Raw genomic sequence first — 21,609 nt, forward strand, 5'->3', positions numbered from 1 at the left:
GAGTGCAGGGGCAAGACGTCGAGGAAGGAGCGAGTGGGGGCGAGAGCGGCGAGTTGCACTCGGATGCCGAGGAGGACGAGGAGAGCGACGAATCGACTGATGACGAAGAGGTCGACTCGCCTCCTCACTCCAAGCATGCTCACGACCCGGAGAGCACCCCGGACCTGGCGACCGCACCGACTGGGCAATCTTCGAAGCGCCCCCGGACGTCTTCCCTAGCGCCGATTGAGAAGGCCCCGAAGCAGCTCAAGGTCGTGCCGCCTCTAGCGCCAAAAGCACCGAAGGCCACCTCCTCCAAACCGCCAAAGGCTTTATCCAGGATCAAAGTGAAAGTCCCCACCATCTCCGGGTAATCATCTGACCTGTTCTTTTTGTCGACTCGAGCAACAGAACATGACCGACTGAGTGCGGACATTTGCAGTGCTGCTACATCAGGAACCTCTTCTTACTAGTACCGAGACGAGGAGATGGAAGACGCGGTTACCTCCAACCCAGGTAAAAAATCTTATGATCTTGTTCTTGATTACTTGGTCGATTGAATTCGAGTGGTTTATTTGGGGGCGACTGATCTTCCCTGCAGCTCCACCCAACGTCATCGATCTCCCAGACGACGATGAAGATGTGGCTCCTAAGCCCAGAAAGAGCAAAAAGGTAGCAGCTGGCAAGGCGTCTCAGCAGGAACCAATGACAACGCCAACCGTCCGTCAATCTGAAGACGTGGGCGGGGCCTCTGTAACTTTCTCTGTACCCTTCTCGAGTGAGCGCCCCGCACCGTCGACTGTACCGGTGATTCCTTCCGTCGTCCCATCTCACACCCCGGAGGTCCAAGCTGCTACACCTGGGTCGTCTGCCCTCTTCTTCACCAGCTACCCTGTCTCGGAAAGCTAGTCGGATGCGGCTGCGGAAGCCATCCGTCAGGCTAACGTGATGATGGAGCGGATGAAGACGGTGCACGAGAATAGCCAGGTTGCTTACGACGCCAGCGCTGCTCTCCGGGCCAATGCCCAGGTACATAAACTTTCGACTGACCTTGTTCTGTCAGGATATGCTATCTGAAATATTCTCTTCCATACAATCTCCTATTGTTTGCGTCGAATCTGTACACCCACTGGGTGTTTTGTTGTCTTTGGTATTTGCGCTCTTCCACTCGGTCTGGGCGAGTAGGATCTGAACCGGTGGGGGCACACTAAGTGCACCCACTGGGTGTAGTCCCTGAGACCACAGTCGACTGCTGGTAGTCGAGTGGGGTCTGAGTTCTTTTTTCCTTTCTTTTCTTCCACTCGACACAGGTGGACCGGTCGAATGGGATCTGAACTAGTGGGGGCACGTCAAGTGCACCCACTGGGTGTATTCCTCGAGACCGCGGCCTACTGCTGGTAGTCGGACGGGGTCTAAATAGTTTTTTTACTTGATCCGGGCGGACCGGTTGAGTTGGGTCTTAATCAGCGGGGGCACGCCAACTGCACCCGCTGGGTGCACCCGCTGGGTGTAGTCCCCGAGACCGCAGTTGACTGCGTGCAGGCAGCTGGGGTCTAAATGAACTCTTTAATTTTATCCACTCGGAAGTAAACAACCTTTGATCTTGTCGATTGACACATCTTTTGCCTTCTGCAGAAGTCTTGTACTCTCATTTCCAAGTTTGCTGAACTTGAGGAGAAGCAGAGGCAACTCAACCTCGACTTGGAGTTGGCCCAGCAGAATCTGAACAAAGCTCAAGATGAAGCTACTGGTATGGAAGGTAACTGCCTGTCGACCGTCTTTTTAAAACATTTCTTCGAACTCTTGTCTGATCCAATTGCTTCATTTGCTGAGAAAATGAAGTTGGCTCTAGAGAAGAAGGACTCGGACCTTGCCACTGCGCAGAAGGAAACCCAAGATAAAACAACCCTTGCAGACCAGAAGCTGGCTTCAGTCGGAGCACTGGAAGGGGAGGTGAACAAGCTGAAGTCCTTCCTCAATGAATCTAACCGAGAAGTGACTCGTCTGAAGAAGGACAAAATTGTCTTGAACGAAAAGCTAGTGTCTGCGGTCCCCAAGAGGAATGATACGGAAGCTTATCTGAGAACTCTAGCCAAGAAGCTCTATCTCATGCTGGAAGGTACTCCTTTTAAACCGATTGCGTTGACGTTTGCAAATGAATCTTGTCCGGTCGACTCGCTAATTTTTTGACTGTAGAATTCTGCCAAGACTTTGACAAGGAAAATGGAAGGGTCGAGACGGGTCTGGATCCTATCGCTTCTCCAGATTGCGATGAAACTGCAATGAAAATGCTCCGACTGGAGTCTCGTGTCGCCGGCGTCAGAAGCTACCTCGCGCATCTGAAGGAGGCAGTCTCACGAGTCAACTCATTGCTCTAGCCAAGGGCAACGCTTCAAAATGACCTAGAATCCCTGATGGCTCGACTCAACGAGATCCCTGACCAAGTGCAAGAATGGAAGAAGTCCTCCGCCCGGTGTGGTGCTGACGTGGTGTTGTCCTTGGTGCGAGTCCACTGCAAGGAAGCTCGTGAAGACAAGCTGGCTGCGATCAAGGTCGCTAACACCAAAAGGCATGACTTCCAGTCCTTCATGGAGACTTTCATTGCTCCTACCACTCGGATCGCGGATGGGATCGACTTGGACGAATTCGTCGAGCCTGCCAGCCCTCCTCCTGCCGAGTGAACAAACTTATGAGACTGGAATCTACCTTAAATTTGCCTCAGAATGCCGAGTGATTACTGTAACCGTTAAACTACTTCAGGCTTGATGCTCGAATACTTTTGATTTGCTGCTTGGAACTTTAGGATTTATCTGAATTTGGTTTATTTCCGAATATGCTTGCGTTTTGCCTTCAAGGGGACTTTGTTCTCTGCTCGGAATAATCTTTGTGCTCGAGATGCAGCTCTGAGGTGGTGACTCCAGTCGACCTGCGCTTCGTCGTCCTCGCGGATAGGGATGGAGCGCACATTGTACTTGTGGCGTAGCCCCGAAGGAGAAGGTTGCAGTCGACCTACACCTCGTCGTCCTTGCAGATAGAGATGGAGCACACATTGGACTTGTGGCGTAGCTCCGAAGGAGAAGGTTGCAGTCGACCTGCACCTCGTCGTCCTTGCGGATAGGGATGGAGCGCACATTGTACTTGTGGCGTAGCTCCGAAGGTGAAGGTTGCAGTCGACCTGCACCTCGTCGTCCTTGCAGATAGGGATGGAGCGCAAATTATACTTGTGGCGTAGCTCCGAAGGAGAAGGTTGCATTCGACATGCGCCTTGTCGTCCTTTCCGATGGGGGTGTGTTTCGAACTTAGGCGAGTACTAGACTGCAGCTAAGCCCCTGAGTGGGAGGGTTGCTCTCCACTCGGTAGGATTTTTTCAAACTTAGGCGAGTACCGGACTGCAGCTAAGCCTCCAAGTGGGAGGGTTGCTCTCCACTTGGTAGGATTTTCCATAATTAGGCAAGTACTGGACTGCAGCTAAGCCCCCGAGTGGGAGGATTTCCCACCACTCGGTAGAATTTTACAAACTTTGCGAATACTGGACTACAACTAAGCCCCGAGTGGGAGAACTTAGGCGAGTGCCAGACTGCAGCTAAGCCCCGAGTGGGAGGATTGCTCACCACTCAGTAGGATTCTACAAACTTGGGCGAGTACTAGACTACAGCTAAGCCTCCGAGTGGGAGAACTTAGGCGAGTGCCGGACTGCAGCTAAGCCCCCGAGTGGGAGGATTGCTCACCACTCGGTAGGATTTTACAAACTTAGGCGAGTACTGGACTGCAGCTAAGCCTCCGAGTGGGAGAACTTAGGCGAGTGCCGGACTGCAGCTAAGCCCCCGAGTGGGAGGATTGCTCACCACTCAGTAGGATTTTATAAACTTAAGCGAGTACTGGACTGCAGCTAAGCCTCCGAGTGGGAGAACTTAGGCGAGTGCTGGACTGCAGCTAAGCCCCAAGTGGGAGGATCGCTAACTACTCGGTAGGATTTTCTTTCGAGCTTAGGCGAAACAGATTCGCAGCTAAGCCTCCTGAGTGAGAGGCTTGGTCATCACTCGGTAGGATTTTCTTTCGAACTTAGCGGAACGGATTCGCGACTAAGCCTACCCACTAGGGGGATTTCGGAGGTAAATAAAAACAACAACAATCGTGCGAGAAGACTGAAAAGCTCTTGTCTTTGACGAACAAATTACAAAGGTACTTCTTATTACATTTTATTCGAATGAGTGCTTAAGTATAAAGGGGGTGAAGCAGCTCCGCGTTCCAGGCTCGTGGCTCGTCCCTCTAATGCTCAACACTGTAAAGATGGTATGCTCCATTGTGGAGAACTTTGGTGACGATGAAGGGGCCCTCCCAAGCTGGGGCGAGCTTGTGTGGTTTCTGTTGATCCACTCGAAGAACCAGGTCTCCTTCTTGAAAGGTTCGACCCCTCACGTTTCTAGCATGGAATCGACGTAAGTCTTGCTGATAAATGGTCGACCGGATCAAGACCATCTCACTTTGGTCGATTGAATCTTGCCGGGCCTGCTCTGCTTCCTCTTCAGAGAAGAGCTTGACTCGGGGTGCGTTGTGGAGCAGGTCACTTGGCAGAACAGCTTCGGCTCCATAGACCAAAAAGAAAGGAGTTCGTCCAGTCGAACGATTGGGAGTTGTCCTCAAACCCCAAAGAACTGACGGAAGTTCATCAACCCAAGCACTTGCTGCATGCTTGAGATCACGCATCAGTCATGGTTTCACTCCTTTGAGAATTAGGTCGTTCGCTCTCTCTGCTTGTACGTTCGACTGCGGGTGAGCGACTGAAGCATAGTCGACTCGTGTGCCTTGAGAAGCGCAGAAAGCTCTAAACTCATCAAAATCGAAGTTCGACCCATTGTCCGTGATGATGCTGTGTGGAACTCCATATCTGAATGACAATTCTCTGATAAAACTGACAGCGGTGCTGGCTTCAATACTCTTGATAGGTTTAGCTTCGATCCATTTGGTAAACTTGTCGACTGCTACGAGCACATGAGTGAAGCCGCTCCTACCTGTTCTCAGTGGTCCCACCATATCCAATCCCCAAATAGCAAAGGGCCAGACGAGAGGAATGGTCTTCAGGGCGGACGCTGTCTTGTGAGACATGTCAGACTAAAACTGGCAGCCTTCACATCTGTCGACTATATCTTTCGACATTTCATTTGCTCGTGGCCAATAGAATCCGGCTCGGTATGCTTTAGCCACGATGGCCCGAGAGGACGCATGGTGACGACAGGTCCCCGAGTGGATGTCGTTGAGGATCATTCGACCTTCTTCTGGCGTTATGCATTTCTGACCGACTCCAGTCACACTTTCCCTGAACAGTTGTCCTCTTATCACAGTAAAGGCCTTGGATCGACGGACGATCTATCGAGCCTCTTCTTCGTCCTCTGGGAGTTCCTTTCTAAGGTTGTACACAATGTATGGCACTGTCCAGTCGGGAGTAATGACTAGAACCTCCATGACCAGGTCGACCACGGCTGGGACCTCGACTTCAGTCGGATCTGTGGCGCTCTTAGGCTGCGGGGGCTCTTCAGTAAAAGGATCTTCCTGAACTATTGGTGAGTGAATATGTTCCAAAAACACATTGCTGGGAATGGCTTCTCTCTTGGAACCTATCTTTGCCAAGTCATCGGTGCCTGATTTTTCAGTCGGGGTATGTGATGGAGCTCTAACCCCTCAAACTTCTTTTCCAACTTCCTCACCGCGTTGCAGTAACCAGTCATGGCTGGGCTTCTGACGTCCCACTCCTTCATCACTTGATTGACTACCAAATCTGAGTCACCATAGACCATGAGGCGACGAACGCCGAGTGAGATGGCCATACGCAACCCATATAGGAGTGCTTAATATTCTGCTTCATTATTGGAGGAATCAAAGTGAATCTGGAGGACATATCTGAGCTTGTCTCCTCGGGGGGATACCAGAACCACCCCAACACCAGACCCGTTCAGCATCTTGGAACCATCAAAGAACATGGTCCAGTGCTCCGAGTGGACTTGAGTCGGCAATTGTTGTTCAATCCACTCGGTGAGGAAATCTGCTATTGCTTGGGAATTAATAGCTTTCTTTGCCTCAAACTTGATATCTAAGGGAAGGAGTTCAATCGCCCACTTTGCCACTCGACCAGTTGCATCTCTATTGTGCAGAATCTCTGACAATGGAGCGTCGCTGACGGCTGTAATAGAGTGATCAGAGAAATAGTGTGCAACCTTCTTCGTGGTCAGGTAAATCCCATAAACAAGCTTCTGGTAGTGCGGATATCTCTGCTTTGATGGGGTCAGGACTTCAGAAATATAATAAACCGGGCGCTGAACTTTATAAGTTTTTCCTTCTTCTTCCCGCTCGACCGTAAGTACTGTACTGACGACTTGTCCAGTGGCTGCTATATAAAGCAGTAAAGGCTCTTTGCTGATTGGGGCAGCAAGCACCGGCTGGGTGGAGAGCAGGGCTTTTAGCTCTGCAAATGCTGCATCAGCTTCAGGAGTCCACTTGAACTTATCTGATTTCTTCATCAGTAGGTAAAGAGGTAGTGCCTTTTCACCGAGGCGAGAAATGAATAGACTTAGGGCGGCCAAGCAACCAGTAATCTTCTGGACATCATTCACACGCACAGGGCGTTTCATCCGGAGTATAGCACCCACTTTCTCTGGGTTAGCATCGATCCCTCATTCGGAAACGAGAGAACCGAGTAATTTTCTGCCTGGAACTCCAAACGTGCACTTTGATGGATTAAGCTTGATAGCATACCTTCTGAAGTTGGCAAAGGTTTCAGCAAGGTCAGTCAGTAGGTCAGAACCTTTACATGACTTGACCACAATGTCATCCATGTATGCTTCCACATTCCGACTGATCTGAGTGAGCAGGCACTTCTGAATCATCCGCATGAATGTGGCTCCAGCGTTCTTCAAACCGAATGGCATAGTGACATAACAGAAGCATCCAAATGGGGTGATGAAAGCTGTTTTTATCTCGTTGGGTCTATACAGACGGATCTGGTGGTACCCGGAGTAGGCGTCCAAAAAGGGCAAACGCTCGCACCCCGCAGTCGAGTCGACTATCTGGTCGATGCGAGGGAGAGGAAAGTGATCTTTCGGGCAGGCCCGATTGATATGTTTGAAGTTGATGCACATGCGAAGTGAGTCGTCCTTCTTTGGGACCATCACAACATTGGCTAACCACTCGGAGTGGTAAATCTCACGGATAAACTCAGCTGCCAAAAGCCGAGCCACCTCTTCACCGATTGCCTTCCTCTTCTGTACGGCGGACCGTCGAAGATGTTCTTTGACTGGTTTCACTTTTGGGCCGACTCACAAACGGTGCTCAGCCAGTCCCCTGGGAACACCTGGCATGTCTGAAGGTTTCCATGCAAAGATGTCCCAGTTCTCACAGAGGAACTGGGTGAGCGCTTCTTCCTATTTAGAGTTGAGCGTCGTTGAAATGTGAGTCGGAGCAGCATTGGGATCCGTCGGGTGAATGTGAATCAACTTTGTTTTGCCAGACGACTGGAATGCAGAATCCGTGGCGGGCTTCTTGGCTCGCAACAAATCACTCAGATCTGCATTTTTTTGATATTCTTGCAATTCTACTACGGCCATCTGTGCATCGGCGATCTTTGAGCCCTTTTGGAAGCACTCTTCCGCCTTCTTCCGACTACCAGTGATAGTGATCACCCCTTTGGGGACCAGGCATCTTCAATTTGAGGTACACGTAACATGGTCGAGCCATAAAGCGTGCATAAGCCGGCCTGCCCAGAATAGCATGATAGGCACTCTGGAAATCCACAACCTCAAATGTCAACTTTTCCCTGCGGTAATTCTTGGAATCACCGAAAACCACGTCAAGAGCAATCCGGCCGAGTGATGCAGCCTTCTTGCCGGGAATGACCCCATGGAAACTCATATTAGTTTCACTGAGTCTGGACATCGGAATGCCCATTCCTTTGAACGTCTCTGCATACAGTATATTCACGCCACTGCCACCATCCATCAGGACTTTAGTCAGCCGGGTGCCTTCGACTACTGGGTCGACCACCAACGCTTGCCTCCCGGGGGTGGCTATGTGCGCTGGGTGATCGGACTGGTTGAATGTAATGGCAGTCTGGGACCACTTCAAATAACTGGGTGTCACCGGAGCGACCATGTTCACTTCTCTGTTGATGACTTTCAATCGACTTTTACTCTCAACGTCAGCGAAAATCATCAGAGTGGAATTCACATGGGGATAACCATCGTCATCCTCTTCCTCATCCTCAACCTTGTCTGCTTCTTTCTCCTTTTCCTTGGGCTGTTTCTCTCGGAATTGTTGGATTAGGAGTCGACATTGCCAAGTGGTATGCTTCGGGTAAATGAAATTACCCTCTTCATCTTTTTTGGTGTGGATGTGGCATGGCAAATCCAGCACATCATTTCCATCTTGATCTTTTACTTTCTTGGGGTTCCACGGTCCCTTGGGCTTCCTCTTGAACTTTCCTTGAGTCACGGCTAAGGCTTCACCAGGAGCAGCTGGCTCGGCTTTGCGCTTCTGCTTCCGACTGGAGTTTCCTCCTCCGGTTTCATGGGCGACTGTTTTGTGCTTGCCACTCCGGAGTCGGTCTTCTTCTTCACCGTTGGCATATTTGGTGGCAATTTCCATCATCCGAGTGAGGGTCATATCTCCTGTCCGACCAAATTTCATATTCAACTCCCGATACTTGACGCCTTCTTTAAAGGCACAAATTGCCTGATGATCAGACACATTCTCCACCGTGTGATGCAATGTGATCCATCTCTGGATATAATCCCTCAAAGACTCATTCGGTTTCTGAACGCAACACTGTAATTCGGTCAGCCCTGCCGGCCGTTTGCAAGTACCTTCGAATGTTTTGACAAATACTCGGGCAAGATCTTCCCAAGTATAAATACTGCTTGGTGCTAACTGATTCAGCCATGCTCTAGTTGAGCCCTCCAGCGTCAAAGGAAGGTGTTTCATGGCCACTTCATCATTGCCGCCACCAACCTGGACAGCCACTCGGTAGTCTTCAAGCCAAGTATCAGGCTTGGAATCACCAGTGAACTTACTGACTCCAGTCGCCAACCTGAAGTTGGGGGGAATCACTGCAGACCTGATGGCTCTGCTGAAGCACTCCGGACCTAAGACATGCATTTTGCTGCTAGTTGGTAGATCTCTGTCATGACCCTCTCGGTGAGCTCTGTTTCTGTCGACCAAGCCCTGAACGAGAATAGATCTCGCATCAAAGCCCGGCTCTCTAGGGTCGACTGGAATCCCTCGCCCCATACTTTGAGGGCGCCTGTCATCATGTTGCCGAGGCACGTATGACCCACTCCTTGGAGGAGGTGTGGGCACTCGACGACGATCATCGCGATCGACTCGATGGTCATACTTCCCACGGTTTCTGTACTGATCCCATTGGTCTCCACGTCCCTCACACCTCGGGGGCGATCTTGGGCTATGAGCCGACTGAACTGTGTCTGCAACCACGGACTTGCTATGGATCCTATTCCGCGACTGAGATACTGCTGTATTCTGCTCCCCTGCCACACGGAGCAAAGCTCAGATCTGCACCAGACCTCGACCAGCTTCTGACTGGGAAGGTTGGATCGACTCCGCTATCCGGGCTGCAGCTGCGAGATTCTGGATCGGAGTTCCGTATACCTGAGTCGGAGGCGGAAAGAGTTGATGTCGACTGGATTCAGGGGCACGCTGTCGAGCACACTCATCGAGTGCGCGCTCGAGATTCTCTAGTCAAATGCTCTCAGCCAAGTTGTCCAGGCGCGCTTCCTCCAAGGCCTGGGCCTCAGGGGTTTCTCCAACGATAGGAGTGTGAAGTGCATCCATGTTCCGGCGGCGAAGTTCTTCTCTCCGCTGCGAGGAGAGGGGTTGAGGCGGTAATCTTCATGAATACGCGACGGATCGCCGCCCCCATCGCCTCCGTCTTCACGGATGAAGCCAGGAGGACTACGCGGTCCATTGACCATCAAAACTTCTGCCGTGGGGTCGCTGCTATCGCACTCGGATGCAGTCTCTATGGAGCCAGTCGACAGATCGAACAGGCCGTAGAGGGTTTCGTCGGGCTCGATTGCCGCGACTTGAGGGGTGGCCGACTGACGAGCCACCGCATGCTTCACCCACCGCTGAAGCCTCGATCGACCAGAACGTTTGCTCCGGCGGGTCGCAGGGAGGGCGAAGCCGTAGGAGTCGACTGATACTGGGTTGACGGCTACCGCAGGAGGACACCACGGACACACGCGCGAAAGTGCGTTGCCCCGCGGACGAGGAGTGCGTCGATGTTGAGTGGAGCCTCCTGAATCCAAGCGGAGTCGTCGGCGACAAACACGAGTGCACCGAGACGGATCTCGCAGCCCTCAGCCAAACCTCCGCCTGAAACCATGATGAAGGGGATCGGAAAAATTGCAACTTCTCCAAAAAGTCGCTAAGACACCTGCCCCATGGTGGGCGCCAACTGTCGTGGTTCTAAGTATGACAGTAGAATGGGGGTAGGAATGTAGAGGCAAGATCCTAGCTATGGAGGAGTTGTACACGCGAGTTTTACGAGTTCGGGCCCTTCTCGGAGGAAGTAACAGCCCTACATCTCGGAGCCCGAAGGTGGTCGACTGGATTATGCGCGTATGTGTTACAGGGGTGCGAACCCTTGTCCTGGAGGAGGGGGTGGCTTATATAGAGTGCGCCAGGACCCCAGCCAGCCCACGTCACAAAGGGTTCAATGTACATTAAGGCAGGGCATTACTGGTAACACTAGTAATAAAGAGATATAAATGATCTTTAAGGTTACAGAGTGAATGATCGACCGTTGTCATCCTGAGTGACGTTAGGCCTTCTACACTCCAAGTGTTTCTTGTATCATCGAGTGTCTTCAAGACTGTCGAGTGGAACATAGCTTTATGGTCGAGTGGATGATGATTTTTCTTCGACTGCTTCTGGTCCTTTTAGAGGTTACCTTGGGGAGGGTATCTTGGACAGATCCATGACCCTACCATAGGTACATAGCTTCGTCACAAGTGATATGCACCGTTGTGGAGCACTTTGGTGATGATGAAGGGGCCTTCCCGAGCAGGGGCGAGCTTGTGTGGACGTTGCTGGTCCACTCGGAGGACTAGGTCTCCTTCCTGAAATGCTCGATCCTTGACGTTTCTGGCATGAAAACGCCGCAGATCTTGTTGATAGTGATACGTCCATTTTGCATCATGCTTTTATATCGATATTTATTGCATTATGGGCTGTTATTACACATTATGTCACAATACTTATGCCTATTCTCTCTTATTTTACAAGGTTTACATACAGAGGGAGAATACCAGCAGCTGGGATTCTGGGCTGGAAAAGGAGCAAATATTAGAGACCTATTCTGCACAGCTCCAAAAGTCCTGAAACTTCATGGAAGTCATTTTCAGAATATATAAAAAAATACTGACCGCAAGAAGTTCACCAGGGGGGCCACACCCTCCCCACGAGGGTGGGGGCGCGCCGTACCCCCTAGGCGCGCCCCCCTACCTCGTGGGCCCCCTGGTGGCCCTCTGATGGCCATGTTCTTCTATATGGAGTCTTTCGATGAGGAAAAAATCATAAGCCATCTTTCCGGACAAGACTCCGCCGCCACGAGGCGGAACCTTGGCAGAACCAATCTAGGGCTCTGGCGGAGCTGTTCTGCGGCGGAAACTTCCCTCCGGGAGGGGGAAATCATCGCCATCGTCATCACCAACCCTCCTATCATTGGGAGAGGGCAATCTCCATCAACATCTTCACCAGCACCATCTCCTCTCAAAACCCTAGTTCATCTCTTGTATCCAATTCTTGTTTCCAAGTCCGGGATTGGTACCTGTGGGTTGCTAGTAGTGTTAATTACTCCTTGTAGTTGATGCTAGTTGGTTTATTTGGTGGAAGATCATATGTTCAGATCCTATATGCATATTAATACCCCTCTGATTATCAACATGAATATGCTTTGTGAGTAGTACGTTTGTTCCTGAGGACATGGGAGAAGTCTTGCTATTAGTAGTCATGTGAATTTGGTATTCGTTCGATATTTTGATGAGATGTATGTTGTCTCTCCTCTAGTGGTGTTATGTGAACGTCGACTACATGACACTTCACCATTATTTGGGCCTAGAGGAAGGCATTGGCAAGTAATAAGTAGATGATGGGTTGCTAGAGTGATAGAAGCTTAAACCCTAGTTTATGTGTTGCTTCGTAAGGGGCTGATTTGGATCCATATGTTTCATGCTATGGTTAGGTTTACCTTAATACTTTTGTTGTAGTTGCGGATGCTTGCAATAGATGTTAATCATAAGTGGGATGCTTGTCCAAGTAAGGGCAGCACCCAAGCACCGGTCCACCCACATACCAAATTATCAAAGTGCCGAACGCGAATCATATGAACGTGATGAAACCTAGCTTGACGATATTCACATGTGTCATCAGGAGCGCTTTACATCATATAAGAGTTTGTCCAGGCTTGTCCTTTGCTACAAAAAGGATTGGGCCACCTTGCTGCACTTTATTTACTTTTGTTACTTGTTGCTCGTTACAAATTATCCTATCACAAAACTATCTGTTACCTATTATTTCAGTGCTTGCAGAGAATACCTTGCTGAAAACCGCTTATCATTTCCTTCTGCTCCTCGTTGGGTTCGACACTCTTACTTATCGAAATGACTATGATAGATCCCCTATACTTGTGGGTCATCAAGACTCTTTTCTGGCGCCGTTGCCGGGGAGTGAAGCGCCTTTGCTAGGTGGCATTTGGTAAGGAAAAAATTATATAGTGTGCTGAAATTTACTGTCACCTGTTACTATGGAAAGTAATCCTCTGAGGGGCTTGTTCGGGGTATCTTCACCCCGACCAGTAGAGCAAAGAGTTGCTCCTCAACCTACTGAACCTACTAAAAATGAAAATGTCTGCTTTGAAATTCCTTCGGGTATGACAGAAAAAACTGCTAGCTAATCCTTTTGCAGGAAATGGAACAACGCATCCTGTTGAGCACTTAATATATGTGAATGTAGTTTGTGGATTATTTAAGCTTGCAGGTGTACCCGGAGATGTTATTAAGAAGAAGGTATTCCCTTTATCTTTGAAGGAAGATGCATTGACATGGTATAGGCTATGTGATGATACGGGGTCATGGAACTACAAACGATTGAAATTGGAATTTCATCAGAAGTTTTATCCTATGCATCTTGTTCATCATGATCGCAATTAGATATATAATTTCTGGCCTCGCAAACGAGAAAGCATCGCTCAAGCTTGGGGGAGGCTTAAATCAATGTTATATTCATTCCCCAATCATGAGCTCTCAAGAGAAATGATTATTCAAAATTTATATACTTGGCTTTCTGATAACAATCGCACCATGCTCGATACTTCTTGTGTTGGCTCTTTTATGACGAAGACTATTGAATTCAAATGGGAATTATTGGAAAGAATTAAATGCAACTCTGAAGATTGGGACCTCAACGAAGGTAAGGAGTCAGGTATGACACCTAAATATGATTGTGTCAAATCTTTTATGGATACCGATGTTTTCCGTAAATTTAGCACTAAATATGGACTTGACTCTGAGATAGTAGCTTCTTTCTGTGAATCTTTTGCTACTCATGTTGGTCTCCCGAGGGAGAAGTGGTTTAAATATCATCCTCCCATAGAAGTAAAAGTAGCTGCACCTATTAAAGTTAAAGAAAAGACTATCACTTATAATGATCCTATTGTTCCTGCTGCTTATGTTGACAAACCACATTTTCCTGTTAGGATAAAAGATCATGCTAAAGCTTCAACTTTGGTTCGTAAAAGCAATATTAGAACTTATACACCTCCTGAGCAAGTGAAAGTTGAACCTAATATTGCTATTGTTAAAGATCTCTTGTCTGATAATATTGATGGGCATGTTATTTATTTCTGTGATGAAACTGCTAGAATTGCTAAACCTTGTGCTAAAGATAAACCTAGACCTGTGGTAGGCATGCCTATTATTTCTGTTAAAATAGGAGATCATTGTTATCATGGCTTGTGTGATATGGGTGCTAGTGCTAGTGCAATACCTATTGACTTATACAGAGAAATTATGCATGATATTGCACCTGCTGAGTTAGAAGATATTGATGTCACAATTAAACTTGCCAATAGAAATACTATTTCACCAATGGGAATTGTTAGAGATGTTGAAGTTTTGTGTGGGAAAACTAAATATCCTGCTGATTTTCTTGTTCTTGGTTCCCCACAAGATATCTTTTGTCCCATTATATTTGGTAGACCCTTCTTGAACACTGTTAATGCTAAGATAGATTGCAAAAAGGATGTTGTTACTATTGGTTTAGGTGATAGGGTTAATTGGATAAATGCCACTCCAATTTTGGTGATTCAGAAAAATGCCACTCCAATTTGCAAACTTCGAAAAATGCCACTCCAATTCTCGGATACATCTGTCGATGCCACTCCGGCCTTTTGAGCTGGTTTTTTAAGAAAAAACGCTGACGTATACGCCCTGTATTTTCCGTCGGACGGAAATGCCCCTACATCCATCTGGTTAACACGCACCGGTCCATCCCCGTGCCTATCGTCTTCCTCGCGTTCCTCTCTTCATTCCCCTCCTCTCTCCCAAGAACCCTAGCCGCCGCTGCCCTGCTCCCCCGCATCCCGAGCCTCTGCCCTGCTGCTCCACATCCGTCAACCGCGCCCTACTGCTCCACATCCCGGTGCCGCCGTCCTGCTGCTTCTCCCCCCGCCGGGCAGGAGCCCCAGCCGACGCCTTGCTGTTGAGCGCCCCACCACCAGCAAGCGAGCATGGCGATGGCCATGCTGGAGGCCACTTGAATCGCGCATCCTCGAGTGCCACTGCCGAAGATTCGAAGTAACCCCGCAACAATGTCATCCCCGGCCCCGAATTCTCAATAAGTTTGTAGAAAAATGCTCAAGTTCCACCGATTTGTTGCATGTGTGTTTAGTTCTTCCCCAATTGTTGATGTTTGATTACCCATATGATTTTCATAGGTACAGTGGCAGAAATGCTTTTAATTTATAAATTGTTGTCGAGGCCTTTTTCTGTAGAAGTCCTGATGGTAGGAAGATTTATGTGAAGGGAAGGAATTTGCTATGGACTGTAGTCGTAGAAAAGTTCAGCGTTGATGCATTAACACGCCAGCTAGCTTTAGAGTTGAACATTGGCACTAATCAATTGGTGTCAGTTTCATATTTTGACAAAGTGTTGGGTGAAAATGTCAGGCTGTTGCATGATGAGCAGCACTACTTGATGTTTGATATGTATGCAGCTGAGCTGAAAGTGCCACTTAGTGTGGTAGTGGTGGATGTAATTGGATCTAGTGTATTCAATGGTGGATCAAAAATTGCAGATTTTGTTCCTATTAGTGTTGTGCCTAATGATGATCCATTGGTCATGGGCACTCAAAATTATGCAAATATAATCCAGCCGAATGATGCACAAGTATACCTCCAGACCGACACTACTAATTGTCCAACAACGCCAACTCAGCCTGCACCGCCTCCTATAGTTGAGAGTGTCACATCAGAGGTTGGAAGTACAAGCCAGCCTAATGTGCCACATGCTGACCAACAACAAGAACTTCAAAATCCTTCCACTGATCCATTTGATAACGAGGAGGAGTATGTTGGAGTTGATGATGAACATCTAGTAGGTGTTAGCATTCCTGAACCTGCCGTAGTGCAAGCACTGGCTACAACACCTGATGAGAAAGCTGAAGATGAGGAGGCCGAAGATGATATGGATATCTCTGATGTTAAGCATCTTATCCAGCAGGAGGAAGAGGTTACTGACATGCCTATTCAGTACAATGTGGCCACTGATCCTTATAATGCTGACATTAAAGTGGGGGCTCTTTTTCCTGACATTGTAACCTTTAGAAAAGCAATAAGACATCATGCTGTGGTAAAAGACTTTGAGCTAGCTAAAGTAAGGACTGATTCTACTAGATTCATGGCTAATTGCTCATATCCTAGTTGCCCTTGGCGCATTCACGCATCGAGGTTGCGTGATCAACAAGTTGTCATGGTATGCTTACTCATGTTGTAATTATTTGTGCATTTTCTCACCTTTCTCTTATGACTATTATATCCTACATGTATCCTGTTTTTGTGTGTGCGAACTAATCATGGCATCTTTGTGTAGATAAAGAAGATTCCCTCTGAGCACAATTGCCCTACTACAAAGCTTGTAGACAGCAGAATGGCAACACAAGGTTAGGTTGCAGAGAAGCTTGTTGATTGGGTGAAGAAAAACCCAGGAGAGGGAGAAAAGTCAGCGAAAACTAAGTTGGAGGGTGACTTCAACTTCAAGCTGAAGTATTCCAAAGCTTGGGCAGGTATGAAGATAGCTCTGGAACAAATGCATGGTAAATATGAGGATAGTTTTCAATTGTTGTTCAATTGGAAAGTAGAGATAGAGAAGAGATGCCCTGGTAGTATTGTTGAGATTGATTTGGTCAAGGAAAAAGATAAGTACTATTTCAATAGAGTCTTTGTAGCTTTCAAACCCTGCATAGATGGTTTCTTAGCTGGATGTCGACCATACATAGGAGTAGATGCAACTGCACTGAATGGCAAATATGTTGGTCAATTAGCATCAGCGACCGGAGTTGATGGACACAACTGGTTGTATTATGTAGCATATGCCGTATTTGATTCAGAAACTACAGAAAACTGGGTATGGTTTATGCAGCAGCTACGCAGGGCTGTAGGATGTCCACCAGGGCTAGTAATTTCCAGTGATGCTTGCAAGGGACTAGAAAATGCAGTTGACAAAGTATTCCCCGAGTGCGAATATAGGGAGTGTATGCGCCATTTATACCAAAATTTTATGAAAAAATTCCATGGTAAAGTGTACACAGACCATTTGTACCCAGCTACTAGGGGATTCACAGAGCACAAGTTCAGATGGCATATGCAAAAGATATTTGAGGCTGATCCAAGTGCTATCGAGTACCTTGAGAAACACCACAATAGGATTTGGTATAGGTGTGCCTTTGGTGTGGATAGCAAGGTTGATTATCTCACTAACAACATTTCTGAAAGTTTTAACCAGCAGATCAAAGACTTGAAAGGGCTAAATTTGTGTGAGCTACTAGATAGGATTAGAGAGCTAATAATGGTGAAGTTCAATGTGAGGAGGCATGTTGGTATGTATTTGGCCGGCATAATCTTGCCCGAGGTTCTCAAGAGGCTCAATGCAGTCAGTAAAACAATTGGGCCCCATAAAGTGGCGTGGAATACCGAACATGAGGCAGAGATTACACTATATGATGTGAAAGCATATGACCAGAGGCACACTGTTGATCTAAAACAGAGAACATGCTCTTGTCGGAAATTTCAAGTTTCTGGGCAGCCTTGCATTCATGCATTGACTTTCATTTGTTCAATGAGGGGCGCAAAGATTGAGTCCTTTGTTGATGAGTATTACAGCTTGGCAAAATTTCGAGCTGCTTATGCTGGGGCACTGCCAACCATGACTGATAGGACACAATGGGAGCAAGTTGACCTTGGATTCCTTGTTTACCCACCTATACAAGAGAAAAGGCCACCTGGAAGGCCCAGGGTTCAAAGAATTAGAGGATTTCTTGAAGACCCAGGAAGAAAAGTGGTTAAATGCAAAAAATGTGGTCGAAATGGCCACTTTGCAAAAACTTGCAATCTCCCTCCTTTAGTTATTGCAGAACCACCACCAATGGAGCACACTCCTACTAAAAGGTGCCATTGTACTTACAAAATTTGTTTATGTCAAATGGGTTCATGTTGCTAAACCATTTCACCTTTTTCTATCATGCAGAAAGAGAGATGCTACTGCAGCCGAGGAGGAAGTTGTGGAAGATGACAAACCTATAGCAAATTATAAAAGGTATAATACTAACTTATGTTCATTCTTTTACCACAAATTATATTTATGAACACACAATACTTAGTTCCGACATTTGCTCTTAATGTACCTGGAGGCAGAAGACTCCGGTCAAGAAGAAGACGCCGGCTAAAAAGACGACACCGGTCAAGGAGAAAACAACGCCGGTCAAGGAGAAGACGACGCCGATCAAGAAGAAGACGCCAGCTAAAAAGATGACACCGGTCAAGAAGACGCCGGTCAAGGAGAAGACGACACCGGTCAAGAAGAAGACACCGGTCAAGAAGAAAAAGACGCCGGTCAAGAAGAAGACACCGGTTAAGAAGAAGAAGACACCGGTCAAGAAGAAGACTCCAGTCAAGGGGAAAGGCAAGCAAAGTGAAGGTACTAGAAAGGAGAAAACTGCAGGGAAGAAGAGCAAAAAACTGCAGTTTGTTACACCATCTACCAGTGATGCTGTTCTCAAGCCAACTCTAGGAACCAAGAAAAATCTTCTTTATTGGCTTGGGGGATGAATTTGCTTGAACTGGACCATGTATGTGTGTGTGATGCGCAAACTGGAGCTGGAACTTGTATGCGTGTGATGCTCAAACTAGAGGTTGAACTTGTGTGTGTGTGTGTGTGTGTGTGTGTATGTGTGTGTGATGCTCAAACTAGAGCCTGATGGCCAAACTAGAGCCTGATGTGTGTTGCTTAAACTGGAGCTTAGCTATTTTGGTTCATCTACTGTTGATGCTCAAACCGGAGCTTTAAGACTATTTTGGTTCATCTTCTATTGATGCAAAATATTATGACCTGTCATCTGATGCAAATTATATGTATTTCGGCCGAGGTCATGTTCATTTTTCCCACTAACTTCATGCTTCCTCTACACAGTACAATCATGCTTCTTCTGCACAGGAAAATAACACATTCTTCATTACTCATAGAAATGTTACATCTTTTTCAGTACAGCCACTAGATATCCACACATTACAAGCATGATCTCATCATTTTTCTGCTTAAATCTGCACATCAGACATACATTTTTGCATTCTCAGTCTGTTTACAACACACATATTTTTGCACTATCAATCTTCAGCTCTTCGATCTTCCATTGTGCAATCTTCATTCAGCAATCTTCAGTTCGTTCAAAGACAAGCAGCCTGCATCATTTTTCTTCCTCTTAAATTCAACAAGGCCACCTGCAATCTTCTCTTTCTTCTTACTCTTCAGATCATCTAAATAACAACGACGAGCTGCATCCTCCACCTCCAATGGCCCCGACAGCTCTCCTTGCCATGGCGGATGGAGTACAGGAAGCTGAGGCAGGGGGGAGTGAGGAAAGAAGAGGCTGGCAGCGAGCTCCGGCGAAAGGACCACAGGAGATAGTGCAGGGGGAGGGGAGTTGTGGTGCCGGATTGGAAAGGCAGTTGGGGTGCGGCGTGCCGGCTGGGACTCCTGCCCGGCGGTGAGAAGCAACAGGGCGGCGGGACGAGATGCGGAGCAGCAGGGCACGGCGGACGGTGTGGGGCAGCAGGGTCGTGGCCGGGGATGTGTAGCAGGAGGGGCTCGGCCTGGATGTGGAGCAACAGCAGCAGCACGGCGGCGGCGGCTAGCGTTCTTGGCGAGAGAGGAGCGGAAACAGGGAGAGTAGCAAGGGGAAGAAGATACGCACGGGCTGGACAGATGGATGCAGGGGCATTTCTGTCCGACGGAAAATACAGGGCGTATACGTCAGCGTTTTTTCTTAAAAAACCAGCTCAAAAGGCCGGAGTGGCATCGACAGATGTATCCGAGAATTGGAGTGGCATTTTTCGAAGTTTGCAAATTGGAGTGGCATTTTTCTGAATCACCAGAATTGGAGTGGCATTTATCCAATTAACCCTAGGTGATATGTCTCATGAATTTAATTTCTCTAAATTTCGTAGACAACACCGTGAAGAGGAATTGCCTAGTAAAGATGAAATTATTGGTCTTGCTTCTATTGCCGTACCTCCTAGTGATCCTTTAGAACAATATTTGCTAGACCATGAAAATGATATGTTTATGAATGAAAGAAGAGAAATAGATGAAGTATTCTTTAAAAAGGAACCCATCCTGAAACACAATTTGCCTGTTGAAATCCTAGGGGATCCTCCTCCACCCAATGGTGATCCCGTGTTTGAGCTTAAACCGTTACATGATACTCTTAAATATGCTTATCATGATGAGAAAAAGATATATCATGTTATTATTAGTGCTAACCTTTCAGAGCATGAAGAAGAGAGATTACTGAAAACTCTGAAGAAGCATCGTGCTGCTATTGGATATACTCTTGATGATCTTAAGGGCATTAGTCCCACTCTGTGTCAACACAAAATAAATTTGGAGGAAGATGCCAAACCAGTTCGTGATCATCAACGACGGCTGAATCCTAAGATGAAGGAAGTGGTAAGAAAGGAAATACTAAAGCTTCTTGAGGCAAGTATAATTTATCTAGTTGCTGATAGTCAGTGGGTCAGTCATGTCCATTGTGTCCCTAAGAAGGGAGGTATTACTATCGTTCCTAATGACAAAGATGAGTTGATCCCGCAAAGAATTATTACAGGTTATAGGATGGTAATTGATTTCCACAAATTAAATAAAGCTACTAAAAAAGATCATTACCCCTTACCTTTTATCAATCAAATGCTAGAAAGATTATCCAAACATACACATTTTTGCTTTCTGGATGGTTATTGTGGTTTCTCTCAAATACCTGTGTCAGCCAATGATCAATCAAAGACTACTTTTACTTGCCCTTTCGGTACTTTTGCTTATAGATGTATGCCTAATGCACCTGCTACCTTTCAAAGATGCATGATGGCTATATTCTCTGACTTTTGTGAAAAGATTTTTGAGGTTTTCATGGACGATTTTTCCGTCTATGGATCCTCTTTTGATGATTGCTTAAGCAACCTTGACCGAGTTTTGCAGAGATGTGAAGAAACTAATCTGGTCTTGCATGGGGAAAAGTGCCACTTTATGATTAATGAAGGTATTGTCTTGGGGCATAAAGTTTCTGAAAGAGATATTGAGGTTGATAAAGCCAAGGTTGATGCTATTGAAAAGATGCCATGTCCCAAGGATATCAAAGGTATAAGAAGTTTCTTTGGTCATGCCGGTTTTTATAAGAGGTTCATTAAGGACTTCTCAAAAATTTCTCGGCCTCTGACTAATTTATTACAAAAAGATATACCATTTGTCTTTGATGATGATTGCGTAGAAGCATTTGAAATACTTAAGAAAGCATTAGTCTTTGCACCTATTGTTCAGTCACCTGATTGGAATTTACCCATTGAAATTATGTGTGATGCTAGTGATTATGCTGTAGGTGCTGTTCTAGGGCAAAGAGTTGATAAGAAATTAAATGTTATTCAATATGCTAGTAAAACTCTAGACAATGCTCAGAGAAATTATGCTACTACTGAAAAAGAATTCTTAGCAATTGTATTTGCTTGTGATAAGTTCAGACCTTATATTGTTGATTCTAAAGTAACTATTCACACGGATCATGCTGCTATTAAATATCTTATGGAAAAGAAAGATGCTAAGCCTAGACTTATTAGATGGGTTCTCTTGCTACAAGAATTTGATTTGCATATTATTGATAGAAAGGGAGCTGAGAACCCCATTGCAGACAACTTGTCTAGGTTAGAAAATGTGCTTGATGACCCACTACCTATTGATGATAGCTTTCCTAATGAACAATTAAATGTCATAAATGCTTCTCATACTGCTCCATGGTATGCTGATT

The 21,609-nt window shown here is 46.9% G+C and overlaps 1 protein-coding gene and 1 pseudogene across 1 annotated transcript; both read left to right on the forward strand.

Moving 5' to 3' along the window:
* Positions 1–15,071: 15,071 nt before the first annotated feature.
* LOC147959085 (uncharacterized) lies at positions 15,072–17,061 on the forward strand (annotated as a pseudogene).
* A 118-nt stretch (positions 17,062–17,179) lies between these two features.
* LOC147959086 (uncharacterized) lies at positions 17,180–18,491 on the forward strand. The gene is made up of 3 exons (XM_087536843.1): positions 17,180–17,707; positions 17,787–17,855; positions 17,950–18,491. Exons 1-3 carry the CDS (start codon positions 17,379–17,381, stop codon positions 18,365–18,367), a joined length of 816 nt encoding a protein of 271 aa, XP_087392969.1. The 5' UTR covers positions 17,180–17,378; the 3' UTR covers positions 18,368–18,491.
* Positions 18,492–21,609: the final 3,118 nt, after the last annotated feature.

Source organism: Triticum urartu, chromosome 7A (assembly GCF_056163025.1).
Source record: "Triticum urartu cultivar PI428250 chromosome 7A, HENAU_Tu73, whole genome shotgun sequence".
In the NCBI taxonomy this organism is placed as follows: Eukaryota; Viridiplantae; Streptophyta; class Magnoliopsida; order Poales; family Poaceae; genus Triticum; species Triticum urartu.